At 46.7% G+C, this 16,584-nt stretch overlaps 1 protein-coding gene across 1 annotated transcript in view; it reads right to left on the reverse strand.

Moving 5' to 3' along the window:
- Nucleotides 1–512: 512 nt before the first annotated feature.
- The window catches only part of gcn1 (GCN1 activator of EIF2AK4), a 23,801-nt gene continuing 7,729 nt past the window's right edge, over nucleotides 513–16,584 (reverse strand). Inside the window, exons 11-50 of the mRNA XM_068760914.1 lie at nucleotides 16,511–16,580; nucleotides 16,305–16,429; nucleotides 15,370–15,548; nucleotides 15,188–15,281; nucleotides 14,991–15,104; nucleotides 14,702–14,900; nucleotides 14,481–14,633; nucleotides 13,331–13,512; nucleotides 13,160–13,240; nucleotides 12,886–13,029; nucleotides 12,520–12,644; nucleotides 12,057–12,246; nucleotides 11,582–11,652; nucleotides 11,169–11,334; nucleotides 10,869–11,063; nucleotides 10,527–10,773; nucleotides 10,250–10,371; nucleotides 9,866–9,980; nucleotides 9,485–9,664; nucleotides 8,915–9,135; nucleotides 8,755–8,823; nucleotides 8,538–8,676; nucleotides 8,250–8,446; nucleotides 7,668–7,810; nucleotides 7,017–7,134; nucleotides 6,644–6,859; nucleotides 6,387–6,551; nucleotides 5,863–6,024; nucleotides 5,560–5,652; nucleotides 5,337–5,480; nucleotides 4,973–5,242; nucleotides 4,754–4,867; nucleotides 3,852–4,082; nucleotides 3,568–3,761; nucleotides 2,637–2,751; nucleotides 2,278–2,374; nucleotides 1,940–2,088; nucleotides 1,543–1,650; nucleotides 1,124–1,345; nucleotides 513–1,034 (exon numbers count right to left, since the gene is read on the reverse strand). Coding sequence (XP_068617015.1) covers nucleotides 909–1,034; nucleotides 1,124–1,345; nucleotides 1,543–1,650; nucleotides 1,940–2,088; nucleotides 2,278–2,374; nucleotides 2,637–2,751; nucleotides 3,568–3,761; nucleotides 3,852–4,082; nucleotides 4,754–4,867; nucleotides 4,973–5,242; nucleotides 5,337–5,480; nucleotides 5,560–5,652; nucleotides 5,863–6,024; nucleotides 6,387–6,551; nucleotides 6,644–6,859; nucleotides 7,017–7,134; nucleotides 7,668–7,810; nucleotides 8,250–8,446; nucleotides 8,538–8,676; nucleotides 8,755–8,823; nucleotides 8,915–9,135; nucleotides 9,485–9,664; nucleotides 9,866–9,980; nucleotides 10,250–10,371; nucleotides 10,527–10,773; nucleotides 10,869–11,063; nucleotides 11,169–11,334; nucleotides 11,582–11,652; nucleotides 12,057–12,246; nucleotides 12,520–12,644; nucleotides 12,886–13,029; nucleotides 13,160–13,240; nucleotides 13,331–13,512; nucleotides 14,481–14,633; nucleotides 14,702–14,900; nucleotides 14,991–15,104; nucleotides 15,188–15,281; nucleotides 15,370–15,548; nucleotides 16,305–16,429; nucleotides 16,511–16,580 — 6,045 coding nt within the window. The 3' untranslated portion in view covers nucleotides 513–908. The remainder of the gene's footprint in view (nucleotides 1,035–1,123; nucleotides 1,346–1,542; nucleotides 1,651–1,939; nucleotides 2,089–2,277; nucleotides 2,375–2,636; nucleotides 2,752–3,567; nucleotides 3,762–3,851; nucleotides 4,083–4,753; nucleotides 4,868–4,972; nucleotides 5,243–5,336; nucleotides 5,481–5,559; nucleotides 5,653–5,862; nucleotides 6,025–6,386; nucleotides 6,552–6,643; nucleotides 6,860–7,016; nucleotides 7,135–7,667; nucleotides 7,811–8,249; nucleotides 8,447–8,537; nucleotides 8,677–8,754; nucleotides 8,824–8,914; nucleotides 9,136–9,484; nucleotides 9,665–9,865; nucleotides 9,981–10,249; nucleotides 10,372–10,526; nucleotides 10,774–10,868; nucleotides 11,064–11,168; nucleotides 11,335–11,581; nucleotides 11,653–12,056; nucleotides 12,247–12,519; nucleotides 12,645–12,885; nucleotides 13,030–13,159; nucleotides 13,241–13,330; nucleotides 13,513–14,480; nucleotides 14,634–14,701; nucleotides 14,901–14,990; nucleotides 15,105–15,187; nucleotides 15,282–15,369; nucleotides 15,549–16,304; nucleotides 16,430–16,510; nucleotides 16,581–16,584) is intronic.

Below are 16,584 nucleotides of genomic sequence, written 5' to 3' on the forward strand. Positions count from 1 at the left end.
AAGGGATGTTGCAGGATGTCAGTCTTCAGATGATCCAAAAGAGTGAAGAAGCTGGCCGACGTGTCCTTTCCAGATGAGATGATCTCCGGTTTCCACAGTGTGTGACACTGGACCCGTTTTAGCAACAACTGTTGCTGGTTTCCAGTTTACGCCTCGTACCTCAAAGCAAGATTTATTAGATGGAAAAAATAAATCTGTTGATGGGTCTTGGTCTACCTGAGATCCCATTCAATTCTGAGAGCAATACGGATACAAAATACATATTCGATAACCAAGTGGGCAATTCTTTTTACACGATTATATATAACTGTACACACACAATAATCACTAGTGTTGAGTGATTCGTGATTGAAAAGGGCTCGTTGCAATCAGGCTGGGGGGGAGCCCGTCCAGCTGCCACTAGATGTTATGTAGTTCTATTGTTTTATGTTTGCGTGGAGTCAAAGTAATATGGGACCAGAGTCTAAATAAGCACATCGTCAAGGAAGCAGCTTCCCAGTACGTCACACACATCATGAAAGCAAGACCTTTTTATTGTTGCATTGCCTTTTTACAAATGTATCAGTGATACGCTTCTGTTTATTCCTTTAAGAGGTTGCTTCCCCCCCAAACAACAACTCACGCAAAGTTCAAATAAGAGTTATCGGGGTGTTTGTTTCATTACTTTAGCATTTCAAATACTTTTGGTAAATTAAAATTAGGTAGCAAAATGCTGAAACATTGAAAAAGAATTGGCCTTGTGTAGTTCAATACAGAGATCAATACCTTGTAATTAGCGAGAAACAAATTAAAAAAAAAATTTTTTTTGAGAAAGAAGAAAAAAGTAGGGATTTGATAGGGGAAAGAAAACGCCACCCATTTCAGCCTTTGTCCATAAAGGACATCTGTGAGTGTCTGGAGTTGTCCCATTACGTTAAAATGGTGTCATCTATCTCTTCATTGGAATCTGGCAGGCTGCTGATCTTCTTCAAGGACCGGCGGTGACATTCGGACAGCAGGTCGTTACTGGCAGAGTCCAGAATGGCGGTAACGCTCTGAAAAGACGGAGCAAAAAGCAAAGCTTAGAGAAAAGATCTTCTTCCGTTTGGTGCGACGTGCTTTTGAACGGCGGCTGCTGTCTCACCTGCATGAGCTCCTCTCCCTGGCGGAGCTTCAGCAGGTTCACTATGGTGTGTTCACTCTGAGCTCTGACACTGGTGTTCTTGTCCTTGGTGTTGTCCAGCAGACTCTTCAGCAGAGGTTTCACGAGACTGATCTCCATGGAGGGAGTTTCTCTGTCTTTGAACACCCACCAGATGGCCCGCTCTGATACCAGTCTGATGTCACTGGACTGGTTCTGAAGAGACTGGACGGGCACACAAGCGACAAGCGTTGAAGCAGGTACAGCTGTAAACCCATTTAGGAATACCCACACTTTTATGGCGCTAAATCCTCATTTAAAGTAAATTTAACGCTCATTCGGGTTCCAGAAGCAACCACAAAATTCAAAGGTCAATGCTCTAGTCTAGTATCATCAGCTGAACGGAAGGATTCCTGCTTTACCTTTACGAACTGGGTGACGATGCGCTGGGAAACGCTGCCTCCTTCAGTCCTGAGCTGGTGCCTCATCAGGTAGCCCATTGCCCTGATCCCACTGGTGGCGATGGGAATCTGGAAGAACAGCACAAATTACAAACAAATATGTAACATACTTATAAATCGAATTCCTTTTAACCTACAAAGTAAACATGACAACATATTGATCGCTTTCATTGTCAAAATATAAAGTCAATTTATCTTCTCAAATTGAACAGGTTTAGAATCGACAAACGCGCTGTGAAAAATACACTCACGGAAAGCCAGTGTTCATACTACCGAGTTCACATTACCCACGATTCCAAACTATTTCACTAATGGTGACTCAAACGACGTGAAAGGGCCGCACGGCTCGTCTTCTCACCCTGTCCGCCGTGGCGTTGGTCAGGATGGTCTCAGTTACTGTATCGCAGTACTCCTTCCCACACAGCTTCTCAGGAGCAGACTTGACGGCTATGGCCAAGGCCAAACTGCGACCGTGACGCACCATCCAGTCAACGCCAGACACGTCCGCTGGAAGAGAACAATGATCGCACGACACGGGCAGAAACGAAACTTCATGAGACTACTATTCGCTAGTGTGCAGCGACCGACACAATACAGATAGATCCGAGTGTTAACGTGAAGTTAACAAGGACAAATCATTTGTTTTAATATGTGACGTTTTGAAGATGAAAACAGTCAACCCAACATGATACAAACCTAAGATGTGCTGCTGCAGGATACTCTTCAGCTCCTCCTCTGACAGGAAGGCGCAGAGCTCACCAACACCGCCAGCAGAAGCCATGCGTGTGGCATCCTATAGAGACACACACACACACACACACACACACACACAGGCGAGGTCTTAGTCCCACACTGAGAGGCTCGTCACCACATCCTGTCTGACTAACATTTTTCTCATGTGGTCACAGATGAAGATAATCCACTGAACAGCCCTGCAGAACTTTGTGTTTATATGCCCTCATGTATTCAGCTGCTACTGGAAGGGGGGGGGGGGGGGCACAAAGTGAAGCTCTGCTTGCTGCTGGAAGGCATCTGCCCCCCCCGCCTTCACATACCTCATCATGTCCCAGCATGCCAAGCAATGTTGTGATGATGCTCTTGCGGATGGCTGGGTCCACCTTTGACCCGGCACCCTGGATGACGAACCTTAAGGCTTGGAGCATCGTCTCTCTGTGAAAGAGGTGAAGAATGCAACACAAGCATGACAGAAGGGTCGACACCAAAATTAGAATCCACAAAGTATCTAATAGTCACTAGCATAGCCAGAGCCCCGCTCTGAAACCAGGCCTGAATGGATGCGTTACATGAACCTTGTTAATCCCATCCATTATTCCATTATTCCATTAAGAAGAGACCATGTGCTGAGTCGGGCGCAATAAGTGAGAACTCTTCAGAGCTTATGCATGTCAATACTGACCTCCATAAGTAAGATAAATGATATAAAAACAATACAGATAAATAATGGGCTGTTTCATGATGCGCTTCTTTATCTTTGCTCATCATTCAACTTTGACTACATCATTTTCTACGTCCTGATGTTGACATTCTCTCCCAGTAAGGGGCCGAATGTCATGCAGATAATCCTTCAGACAGGCTCACAGACCTTTAGGCTGCAGGTTCTGGGTCTATGGTGCAATATGACAACACAAAATACTAACCATTAATGTTATTTCGCGCTACCTTAATTATCTTAAATCCACACGAGATGAATTTTGGAGCCCACGGGGGGGTTCGGATCATAAGATGTGGAACTACTGCTTCAGGCAACTGATTGTGAAATGTGGGTCAAAATGGTTCCTGGACGCCCAGCAAAATGCAATCTTAGTTATTTTAATAAATAATAGGTTATTTGAATAGTTATGCAAGAAAAAAAGGAGAGCGTTTTCTGAGTAGTATCAGTAGTATAATAGTTTATATGTGCTGACAGGGTACCTTAAAATGTCTCCTTAAAAAAGATATTGGACCTACTGCTGTACGAGCGCTCACCTGACTCCAGAGTCCTCAGCATTGCGGATGGAGGAAAGTTGCTCGCTGAAGAGTGGGTCCACCTTGGCGTGGATGGAAACCAGCTGGCCCAGAGCGACAGCCGCCCTCAGCCTCACGGCACGGCTGGAATCCTGCAGTGCCTTCAGAAAGGTGGTCTGCAGCTGAGGCAGGAAGGGCTTCAGGGCAATCCCCACCTGGAGATGGGCAACACAGGTTAGAGCCTAATGGGCCTTTGGATGGGTTTTGGTCATTTCTATGACCTCTGTGGAGATGCAGGGACAGACCTTTGCCAGCAGCAGGGTGAGGGTCTCCAGCAGAGCGGTCTTCACTGTCCAGGCAAAACGGTCTCCTAAGATACGGATGAGTGGTCCGGTGATGTTGATGACGGACGGCCGCAGGGCCTCGGGGGACGTCAGCTTGATGACCCCTCCTAATGCTTTCGCTGCCTCTTCCTTCTGCTCAGGGGTGCCAGTGAGAACCCCTTCTCTCAGGACAGGCAGGATACAGGTCACCCCCTGAGGATAAGTCCCCCAAAAAAAGGTTCATTACAATTTATTGGAGACAAACTGCTTATTTTTCTGACCCACAGTCAAAAATATATTAAATGTAAGATTATGTAAGTGAGAGGAGCAGAAAATCCTCACATTTCTAACTATTGATGTTATATTGTATTTCTTTTTTTTCTTTATTCAACACTTCAATCGCTTCAAAATTGTCATTTACAAATGTGTATTATTTGATAGTGAAGTTTTGATACCGGAATAATTAAAGCACTAGACAATAAAAAAAAAAAATTCTAATAGAGCTGATCAGATACTGTATGATCCAGTAAATATTCAACCGTAAACTGACTGTTGATAGAAGCAGAATGAATATAAGATCTGCTTAATCCTCTGAGCCCCCTAAAATCATCTTTCCAAAAGGAACAAATAAAAATATACAACATAACATGAAATTCAAAATTTTAAAAAGGGTCAACAACATAATATTTGTATGAGGTTTGGTCAACTTTACCTACCAACCCCCCCCCCCCCCCTCCCCCCACAACCGCATCATCATCAGAGCTCAACACACTTGCCATATTTTTCGCAATTCAAGAAGACAAACTGATTATGTAAAAGCGAAATGGCAGAACAAATCCAGCGTGACCTCCCACGTGCCGCAAAGATAAACAAAGTCCTTTTACCTTCTTGGGCAGACAGAAACCAGGCAGGTGCTGATCCTTAACGTCTGCAGCGGCTGATCTAACGTCTCGATGCAGGTCATCGATCAGAGCCAGCTGGCTGCTCGCATCCAGTTTCTACACAACACAAGAAATAACTGAAGTAATAATCAAAGTGCTTTAACTGCATTCATTGAATGTGTCCAAAAAAACCAGTTTCATTGTATTTCCAGCTCCACACACCTTGGTAATTGAGTTGATGGTGTCCCAGCTCTGAGACAAGACCTCTGGGTTGGAGTCATTGAGGAGGCGGATGAGGCCCGACAGAAGAGTGCGAGTGTGTGCACTGTAGTCCAGGCGGGTGCGGGCGAAGTAGGCGTTGAGGATGGTGGCGGCAGCCTGTCGGAGGCCAGGGTCGGCTCCTCTGGTGGCCTCCAGCAGGTCCTCGATGATGATCCTTTGACCCGCATCGTCCTCCACTGAAAGGATCACCGTCTGACAGCTGCACAGCTCCTGAGGCGAAGACGCCGCGTGAAGGTTCAGCTCAGGGGTCCGTTTCTCAAACGTTAAACACCTGCAGATATTAGTGCAGGTGAACGACGGCTACCTGTGCTTGATCCTCCGTTCCCAGCTTTCCTTTGAGGGAGATGAGGAGAGCAGGCAGAATGACCCCTAGGTGGCGTGTCAGCGCGTCCCCAGCCACTGCGGATAGGAAGGCCAGCACACGGGTGTTGACAGGAGGGGCCGTCAGCTGGTGAGACCAGAGAGGACACCTGCTTTAGTCACACCAACAAGGCCTGAAGAAAGGAATCCCGACGATGACACTTTACCTTTGGAACCAAGTAAGGCAGAACCGAGCGACTCTTCACGGCCATGACCTGCTTCAGCCCGTCTAACGCAAACTCGCCCGTCTCCTCATCATCCTGAGAAAAGAGTTCGTACAAAGCCAGACTGTAAATGGGTGTCGATCCAAAAAGACTCTCTCTGGAGAAGTTCTTTAAGCCGGTCTCCCCCTCTGGTTGATTCTTGACTCTGTTCTATTCCACATATTTTTAGGCCATTGCAGCTGCCATAGTGTTACAATTTATGAATGATTTAATGGTACAAATGTGACTAAACATTCGGTCCCTTACCAGCTGTTTGAGCAAGGTGGGCAGGATGTCATCCAGTGCCTGGTGACCAATGGTTGCATGAAGCTGCTCAAAGGTTTTGGCTGCAGCCTCCCGGACCTCCTCCAGAGGGTCACATAGAGCTTTCCTCACTGTGGGGAGCAGGGACTCAGAAAAGACAAGCACCTACAGAATAAATACACAACAGGTTAGTAAAGTTCAAAAAGTATATATTTTTTGACAATTTGCACGCATTGGACAGTAACCGCAGAGAAGAGTTAAATCTCTGTGAATCCTATTATTTCTTGTTAAAATTGATGCTGTGAGGAAAGTGTATTTTATCAGCTTTATACACTGATAATTCTAAAGGTACAATTAATTAAAAGGACCAACACGAGAGATTTAAACCTTGCCCCCTTTAGGAAACTTCTAATTTACAATGTATCGGACGCTTCATTTTGAATATTGAACATGGCTGCCAACATAGGAATTACTTTTTAACTTATTTGATCCTCTTAAGTATATAAAAATGTATCTGCGCGACTCACCGCATCCTTGCTAGTGGACTTCATGATCTCACTGAGGCCGATGCAGACTCCCTGCCGCTCGTCGCTTTTGTCAGAGCGTAGCCCCTCCTCCAGGATGGGAATAATCTCTGGGAGGATCTTCTCTCCCAGTTTCCTCACCAGATCACCCAGGGTCCGAGCTGCAATCTGAAACCATTCAGACACACAGCACAAATAAGCCCTGAGGGGGTAGTTTCCACATCATCCAGAGGGCGTTCTCAGCGTTTAAGGTGCAATACCGTTCTCTTGTCAGGGCAGGTGGAAGCCAAGAAGCCCAGCAGCAGAGTGAAGAGCGTTGGGAGGATTTCTCGAAGAGTTCTGGGAGTGTTGGACACCACGATTTTCCAGACGTGGAGGGACGCCTGACGAACTACCAGCTGAGTGTCGGACCGGCCCATGTAAAGGCCAGAGAGGACACGATTGCGCCGCTCAGCACCAAGAGCGCCGATGATGGCCTGAGGGGGGGAGATCAAACATTTAATATCCTTCACATAGATGCAGAAACACATTTCAAAGACACCCAAAAGCAACTGATAAGAAGCAAAGATAGAAGGAAAAGAACAGATTGTCTTTTAATTCATATGTGTATTTTTGAAGACATTTTTTTCATACTTTATTAGAGGCAGCTGTTCCAAAGTTGTCATCCTCTGAGGCGGTCTCTGTGGTCATCTTTCCAGTCACTCCAGAGATATGGAACAACAGATCCCCAAGCAGCTGCACAGAGCTGAACCTGAAATGCCGCACGGAAAGTCAGTCAATACAAGGCTGACATTTATACATTCGCTGATGCAGTGGAACCTCGGTTCTCCAACATAAGTCGTTCCGTAATCCTGTTCGAAAACAGATTTGTTCAAAAACTCAAACTATCTTTCCTATAAGAAATAATGGAAACTAGATCCCAGACACGGATGCTATTTTCATATTTGGCGATTATTTCCTTCTTTGATTCAAAGAGCTGTTCTCACTACTTTCCTCTTTTCTTCTCCAGTAGTATTACTGCTGCCTTTCTTTGGACCCATGACAAAGAGCTAAAGAGAACAAAATGAAGAAGCAGCTGCACACAGTCTTTCTCCTCTGGCAGCTCCACTCAAACTGAACCTACTCGGGTCGACTCCGCCTTCGTTAGCGTGTCTTCAGTTCCCCTCGGGTGTTGGAACTCCGAAAATCTGTCCGACTTCCGAGGCATTTTAAACTAAATATTTTTGTTCTAAAACAGAGTTGTTCGAGAACCGAGGTTCCGCTGTATTTTTTTTTAACTCAGACCTTATTCTCCACAGATCATCAAACAGGCCCTGCTCCAACTCTGGAAGCAGCAGTGCAATGGCGGTCTCGGCATACATGCTGATGACTCTCTGGCCGGCTCGGAGTGCAGTGTCTCTCACGTATTCGTTCTCATCGGCCAGAGCCTGGCAGACGACACAGAAAAGGGATGCTGCTAGTTCTTTCCCAACTCTGGGACAAACACCTCCTGGAAGGAACCTGATACGACTTTAGAACAATGGTTCTACACCATTATCTTGGGGACACTGTAGGCGCCGTCATTCCATACTGGTCAACAATTCAGTTTTATCTTATTGCGTTTTATTCTTTGACCGCGTCCAGAAATATCCATTGTCAGGAACTCTGAGCCAACATTTCATAAGAGGTTACAGATCCATTTCAGATTAAATGGACAAACTTGACCTGCTATCTTGGCCAGGTCCAGTTTGTGATAAAGTGGTTCTTCTGATCAAACGACACTGGATCAAACTAAATTTTAAAATGTCAAAACTTGACATAAAACTAAAGGAGGAGAGAAATATGGCTAACAGCAAAAACAATAAAGCATTCCGGACCTTGACGTACCTTGAGAATGCAGGGGATGATGGGCCCAACGTAGGGAGTAAACTTGTCTCCGAAGGTGAGGGGCAGGTAGATGAACATCATGATGTAACCGTCTCTGACGTGAGACGCTATGTCTACCTTGCTCGCTGTTTGCACCACATCTGGCATCAGCTTGTCCAGCTTCTCCACTCCAAGTCCAGCCATAACCTCAGCCAGACCTGAAGGCCACAACGCGCAAATGATGCAACGAGTCACTTGATGGATGTCGAGCAACTCAAAACTAACATATTGACAAGGTGTTGAAGAGACCTTGCGCAGCTCCAGAGCGATCTACAGAGCTTTGCTCGGACGCCAGGGTCTCCATGAGCCATGGCAGCAGGTCGTCGAAGCAGGATTCACCCATCCCCTTCACCATGGCACCCAGGGCTTTGGCTGAGACTGTACGAACCTGGAGAGGAGTCGAGTACAAGAGGAGCTACAGCTCTACACAGACACCTTTATTTCCTGATAATTTCACCTAACACACCTCAGGCACTGGGTCCAAAAGAGAAGCCTTCAGTCCAGGAATAACGCTTGGCAAGTAGGGTGACAGGTCCTGTGGAAGAAAGAGAACATAAATATAACATAAAGGGTCGACGTTAAACTTTTAGTTAAATCCTTGTAACATTCAGTGGCATGGTGCGTACCTTCTGGTCAGTGAGGGAGTACATGTTGCCAATGATCTGAGCGGCCATCTTTCGGGTATCAGTGGAGCGATCCTGGAAAGCTCTTTGAACGATTGGCATGATGAGAGCCAGGGAGGGGGCATCGATGAAATGGACAAACTTGGTGTCCAGCAGTGTCTGCAGACACATCTGGGTTCTCCTGGATGGGTCAGTGAGAGCATCGAGCAGGATGGGGGTGATCGCTGAGATGAAGAACGACATCAGTGCCACAAGGTTAGTTAGGTAATACTTAAAATGTTCTTTTTACAAGATATTTTGATAGCTGCCTTTAAAAAAAAATTACTTTGAAGTTTTAATTTTGTTTCTCCTTTAAATGCAACTCAGTAATTTCATTTGGCGGTTTGGCCCAACTGTTCATTCAACACAATAAAAAGCCATTTTGATTACTACAACTAATCCACCAATCAGAAGATGGGATTTAGTCCAACAAAACAACTTCAATGTGAAAAAAAAAAAAAAACCCAGCCTGGTTGAGCTAATACTTCTCGTTTTGTGGTGCCGTGTGCTCCCCCATGCCTGCACGTGACTTACCCAGGATTTCAGGGTTGCGGATGACGGATCCAATCTGTCGGAGCGCCTGCTGACCGGCCTTCTGCACCTTCACGTGGGAGTCAGTCAGCACCTCAGTCAGCTTGGGCACGATGCTGGGCAGGCAGGAAGACAACTGCTTGGGTGCACAGAACGCCATGGCGCCCAGCAACTCCACCGAGCCTGGAGCGAAGAAAGCGTTTGACTGAACTACTCAGTGAACTAATCATTGTTGCAATTAATCAAACCATTTTCACGAAAACTACTCGGGATTAAAAAAAAAACAAAAAAATGTGAGAAGACAAAAATAATAAATAAGTAAAAGAAATCTTTAAATGTGGAGTTGACCAAATCATGTTTCCTCCTCTTGATGTGATGAATTACCTGCTTTAGTTCTCCAGGACTCCTCCTCCAGGGCCACAAGCAGGGAGGGAAGAACCAGCTTCACCCCGTGGGCACTCAGGTTCCTCATCACAGCCTTGGCACAGTCATCTGCAGCCTGGCGGAACATGCAAAAGTATACAAACTCTGTGACCGACTGGGGAACAGAATCACTAGAATGGATTCCTAAATTAGTGCATGTTTCTTTAATCCCATGCTAATCCAACCTAGCATTGCTTTAATGTAAATATTCAGAAACACTAAGCACTAAGCCCTTTAGTCAATAAATTTAAAATGTCTTCATCATATGAAGCACTAAATCTTTACAGCATGGCAAACTAGAGGCAGGAGAAGCAGTCAGCTTCTACACGCGACCAATCTGCTCACCTCCCTGACATACTGGTTTCCGTCTCCAAAGCAAAGCAGGAGGTGCGGCAGCACGTGGACCACATATGGCTCAAACAGCTTCCCCAGCATGTTGCACAGCATTTCAAAGGCAAAGAGCGCCCCTAGACAGAGACGAACAGCTAGTCAAGACTCAATTCTGACAGAGAAATCTGCCACAAGATGGCGGCTCCTGGTTGAAACGAGGATGACGCAGTCGCCGCCAACAGTCACTAAACGACGTAAACACAGTCCAGTGGATTGGATAAACTTCACTAACCTTCCCTCCGTCTGAAGTTCTTCTTGTCCTGGATGGCGTCGGTTAGCGTGGCCATGATGTCCTGCTGTTTGAGCGCCAGAATGCCAAGACCTTTGACCAGACCAGCCAGACCATAGGCGGCTCCCTTCCTCTCTGCATACTTGTCGCTTTCCAGCAGCAGCTGCAGGAGGTTCCTTACGATCCCTGCAGCATCCTCCTTGATTGCAGGGACTAAAGGAGGCAAGCAGCTTGCAACAGACTCCTGGACCTGAAAACAAAATGAGAAACCATGTGAGATTAAGCAGTGAATTTTCAATTCTGTTAAAGGAAGAGGCTAAATACGGTAATGAGATAACTCATTACCCGCTGTGATGGCGTAGATAGCGCAGTGATGAGTTTGGCAACAATGGGTTTGACCTTAGGGTCACTTTTGTCCAGATGTTTGGCCAGTGAGCCCATGAGGATGACCACACTCTGACGAACAGAATCATAGTTGGCGTCCTGAGGGGCGTTCTTTAGAAACTCCTCAAACACTGGCAGCAGCGAGCTCACGTTGTCCTGTGGAAGAGGCAGGCCGATACAATGAGATCGGAACGCTCGCGTTATACACAGCGTATGTTTGCGTTCATACAGCAGCAGGCTGAAAAAAGAAGCACGCAGTACCTTCCCGTGCGTGTTGAGAGCAGCGAGCGCAGCGTCCAGCATGCAACGGCGCACCTCAGCATGGCGGTCGTTCAGAGCGTCAGGAACGAAGAAGAGGAAGAGAGGTGTGACCTGAGACTCGCCCAGATACTGAGACAGCTTGTTCAGAGCCACAGCAATGCCACACCTGTCGAAAGAGTGTGAAAGAGCTGAGGGCAAAAGACGACTTACGTCCGTCTGGACTGGATGTTGGCTGATTTACAATCTCTCTGAAAATCACTTTCCAGCCTTTTTCTGTTATCAGCTCTTTCATTTTACTATTACCCGAACCCCTTTGGATTATTTGATCTCTCACTTTGACTTCAAGATATATATATATACATATATATATATATATTTTTTACAAATGCTGGTATACGTAATATTGGCATTACCTGGCCTCCCATTGGTCAGGTGGAGCTTCAGAGATGATTCTGCCCAGGGCATCCAGAACAGGAGGCGGCCTCTGTAAAAAAAAACAAGACATCATTAACATCCCCTGTAAAATTATGCTTCTTTACAACGTAGCGCTTTTGATTGTGATAGATGTGGGAAAAAGGGTCATCATATATGTTAGCATTAGCTATTTCTATGCTGATTGAACATAAAGCTTCAACATTTAGGAAGTACTGTCATAGTCCTAATGCAGTATTAGCTGAGTTGTAGACTATAATAGTACTACTGCAGTACAACCTATGTATCTAGACTGTAGCAGTACTACCTGTGTTCTAGACTGTAGTAGTCCTACTGAAGTGCTGCTTAAAGCTCTGCAGCAGAGAGAACTTGCTCATTTTGTGTGTGCATTAATTTATTGATGTGCGCCCGCCCGCCCACATGCACACACACACACACACACACACAGGGCTTTACATAGAGCTTTTTGTGGTAGATTTCAATGAGCTGGGTGAGCACTGTGGCAGACTGGTCCCTGTACTGGGATATGGCCTTAGATTGAGCTTCAGCGGCAGCAGAGCGGATGGCCTCCTCATGGTGGGTGATGTCTACAATTAGGAGGGAGCAGAGCTCCGGGACCAACTCCAAATCCAGAGACTCCCAGAGTCTGAGCAAAGAGGACAAAGCACAACAGATATTTATAGACATGGATTCCTGTTCTGTCAAACTGCAAATAACTTTAGCACCGGAATAGCTGAAACAATGGAATAATCTCGACAAATTTAAAAGAAGAGCAATATTTTAATTGTCCAAATAGTGCATGTGGAGAAATATGGATTCTCCTGCTGGAGATAGTCATGTAGATATCAACAGGTTTTATTACAGACTGAGCACTCGGCTAGTAAAACAAAGGAAAGAAAATGAAACCCATATTACATACGTTTCAGCTAAAGTTCTGCCCTCCTCCTCAACATCAAACCTGGCAACCCACAGCCTTTGCAGTAACCTCAGCCCACTGGGTTCTGTGCTGTCTGTGGCCAGCGCAAACTCCATCTCCAGCAAGCCCTGAGCACAAGCAGAGTGGGTGTTAATAGCATGTCTGATAGGATCATCATAAGCTATATAATGTAATATATAAGGCTGCCACCAGATGAGATAACAGCAGCCCTTTCTTGATGAGAAAAAAAAGCGAATAAAAGCTTTATTTAGCTAGAAACACAATGACAACCCTCAAATATGGGACCTTTCCCTTTAATGCACCCATTTCTCGGATCAAATATCAGAATGTACGAGATCCAAAACTCACTCTGAGGGCAGCGTCCCGGACAGAGAAGCAGGGCGAGAGGAGGGCATCGAGTAGGACGTCTATCTCTGGCTGCTCAGCCACAGCGCAGCCGTCCTCTCCTCCAGCGCTGGCACACAGCGCTGTCAGGCACTGAGACGCCAACACCTGGAACGCAAAGCATGAACAAATCTGTCACACGTGCAGCCGGGTCAGGCTGTCCCAAAACAACGCAGACAACAGATGAAGAAGTGGATTCAAAACAGCCAGCAAAAACAAATGAAAGACGCTTGCTTACCTGGACTCTTGGGGTGGCTGTAGAGATAATTCTTGTCAGCAGCAGCAGCATGTTGACGCGTGGAAGCAGCTCTGGACCATTCTAAACAAGAGAGCACACCAGTCACTATGCACATGGCTGGTGGGGCTCATTGCTGCGAGAGCAATGTTAGACACAGGAGAGATTGTCTACCTCGTCTATGACATCATCATCGCTGCCTGTCACGGCCCTAAGCTGACAGTGTTGGATGACAATTTGTAAGGCTCTGGTCATCAGGGTCTCCTTCTCCTCAGTGCTGCCTGAAGACTCCCGGAGCATAACGTTGAGGAGAGGAAAGCAGAAGGAGAAAGCAGGAGCGGACAGCGGAGCCACTTCTGAGGAGAAACACAAAAACAGAGCAGTTGTCAGTCGGCAGCACCGACGCTCGTCTGATTTGCCCGCTAGAACTGGGATTAGTTTCTGAATGAAAAGAGGTTACCAAAGTGGGGGTCGCAAGACCCTGAAGGGGGGGTTGCGAGGAGGATCGTTTAAAAATATCATAGTCATAACTTTTCAAATCATGCAAATAAAAAATATTACACGGGCATTTAGAAAGCCACCCCTGATGTGATTACGACAGCGCCACAGTGACACATACCAGCAGGTAGGTTTTTTTTCCCCCCAACTAGCCAACAACAGTTTCAGGTGTTGGTAGTAAAACACCTTTTCATCGAGATGAAACGTTGGTTATTACCAACAAAAGACAGAACACCAGAGAGACCAGCGGAGAGGCCGGCAGACAGAACTCTGAGCCGTCAGCAGAAAACTTTACGTAGTATTAACTTAATTTCCTCCTCACTCGTCTACCTACCGAATGTGTTGGATAACACTTTGTCTAATCTCAAATTCAAAAAACCTGAAGAAAGCAGGAGATTTCATTGAGGTTTTTGGGCGGATGCATATTTCCATTAATTGTGCAGAGATGCGGCCTATCCAGGCGGTTGCCGACTTACGACCTATGCGACTCGTGACTGTTCGACTTTACGGCCGCACTCGTCCGTTTTTTTCTCTGTTTACGAGGTGTTTTTATGACATACCGGAAAGCGAGCGACCGAATCGAGCATACGACTCACCCGCGATCTCACCCGCGATGTTTACCAAGAGGAAAATCTCTCTTTCTCCTCTGATATTTTCCGTATCATGACGCAGCATAATAATCTTACGGTAATTTTACATGGGGCGACTTACGGCCGAGTCGATATACGACAAAACCCTCGGAACCAATTATCATCATAAGTCGACGACCCCCTGGATACAAACAGATTTAATTATGGACCCCAACCCCGATCTATTGCCTGCTCACCCTCAGCCTTGGACTCTCTCTGTGGGACAGTGTGCTTGTGCAACAACAGTATGGTACGGTGGGCCGCTGTGTCCAGTTCCTCCTGCCCCCAGGCCTCATCCAGATCGCACTTTGGCTTGTGCAACCGCAGAGTCACATGCCCTACAAGCTCGGCTGAAAGGGGGAAACGTGTCAGTGGTCCATTGTCTGTTTGTTGATACAATGCTGAAAGGGCTGTGTACCTAGATGGTGGAGGTTGGTGGGCATTAGGCACACCCCTATGTCCAGGAACATCTGCCGAATGCGTGGGGCAGCCAGAGGGGATTGGAGCAGTGGCATGAGGACCTGCAGGACACAGGGGAGCTCCCTGGTGATGTGACAAGGCCTCGCCAACAAAATGGCTTCCAGCAGACCGACCACGCTTTGTAACTCTACGTCCAACTGGAGAGAATGGATCAACAAAAATGAAGAATTCACATCAAGGATCAAGCACTTTGTGTTGGAGAATGCACTCTGAAGACGGATCTATACCTCTTGAAGTCTCGTGCGGATCGCAGCCTCCCTCTCCAGCTGGATTTGTATCATTTCCTTCTGCTTGCTCGTCAGCTGCAGTTCTTCTTTGATGCCTCTTTTCTTGTTCATCTCCTGCAGCACCAAAGAGAAATCAAAATGCATTACAGATGTCAACAGCATTAAAACGATACAAACGGGCGGTTAGACGACTTTACCTCTTGTAATTCCATTTCAATGATCTGCTCCTTGAAGGAGTAGGTCTTGTTCTCTCTTTTTATGTTGCCTTTCTTGGTGCTCTCCTTCTGGGCACTGCAGCGCAATAAGAAACAAAAGAGAAATTCGCAGCGACTGTTGTTGACACTGGAAGTCCGTAGCGGTGGAACAGGCTGTGTGCTACCTCTGCATGATGCTGTTGTCATACAGCTCGTCCTCAGGGGTCAGCAGGATGGCGTACTCCTCCTCGGTAACCTGGAGTAGAGCCGGTCGGGAAAGCACCTCAGTAATGCAACTGATAACTCGTGCTAACAGTTTGTTTGGGGAGAGGACGGCGAGGGCACCAGCCGCGTTCTTCGTCGCCTGAGGAGAAAGGAAAAAAGATCAGTAACTAAATCTGTTAGACATGCCTCTCTTCGGTCATTCAGCACTCTCCTGAAAGACCAAAGAAGTTGAGTAATTATTTTAAAATGTGATAAACCAAAAACACAAAACTAAAAAGCAACACCACGCAGCTGGAGCAGCACCCAGTCCCGTCCCAGTCCCGTCCCAGTCCTGTCCCAGTCCCCAGACGCCAGCGACTGGGATTGTTTAGGAGAACCCTGAAATGTTTTTGTGTAAAGAAATGCTGCAGCGTCGTGAGGGAAACAACATATTGGTTGAGCTGTTCTCTTGTGTGTCTGTATATCTAACCATTAATCAACTGGTTCCTTCACATAACCTGATGTAATCGGGGGGGGGGGGCAGTGGCCTTGGGTTGGGAGGCGGAGAGTCCACCGGTTCAAGTCCCGCCCCAGACAAAATGTGGATTGTGTGCTGGTGGCTGGACAGTTGCCAGTCTACCCCCCACTGCCGAGGTGCCCTTGAGCAATGCACCCCCCCCCAGCTGCTCCAGGCGCCCCTTCACCCTATGCCCTCTCCATGATACAGGGCCCCTACACACTATATATATATATACTGTATATATGTATGCATGTTAAAAGGGGCCCAATAGCAGTAGAGTGTAAATGACATCTCGTGTGTGTGTGTGTGTGTGTGTGTGTGCAGTGATTGTATGTATACACACGACAATAAAAGCGTAATACAAATTCAGAATGAGGCGGTGTGTTACATCCACACCTGATTGGTGGCATTGACCTCCAGCAGATGTGGTAGAATCGCCTCCAGATTCTTCTCTATGAATTCTTCTGCCTTTATGTTCATTAAGTGGAGCAGAACCGGCCAGAGGCCACGGCGAGCTGCGACTGAACAACACGGAGACGACAGTCACAAACAGGATCCCAGTGTTGGGATGGCAGCGGCTAGCCTTAAACTCCGCCTCATACCTATGGATGGCTGATGAGTGATGAGGAGAACCTCCATGGCAAAGTTCTCTGCATCAGTGGAGTCACCCCATTGG

Source organism: Brachionichthys hirsutus, chromosome 4, assembly GCF_040956055.1.
Source record: "Brachionichthys hirsutus isolate HB-005 chromosome 4, CSIRO-AGI_Bhir_v1, whole genome shotgun sequence".
Lineage (NCBI taxonomy): Eukaryota > Metazoa > Chordata > Actinopteri > Lophiiformes > Brachionichthyidae > Brachionichthys > Brachionichthys hirsutus.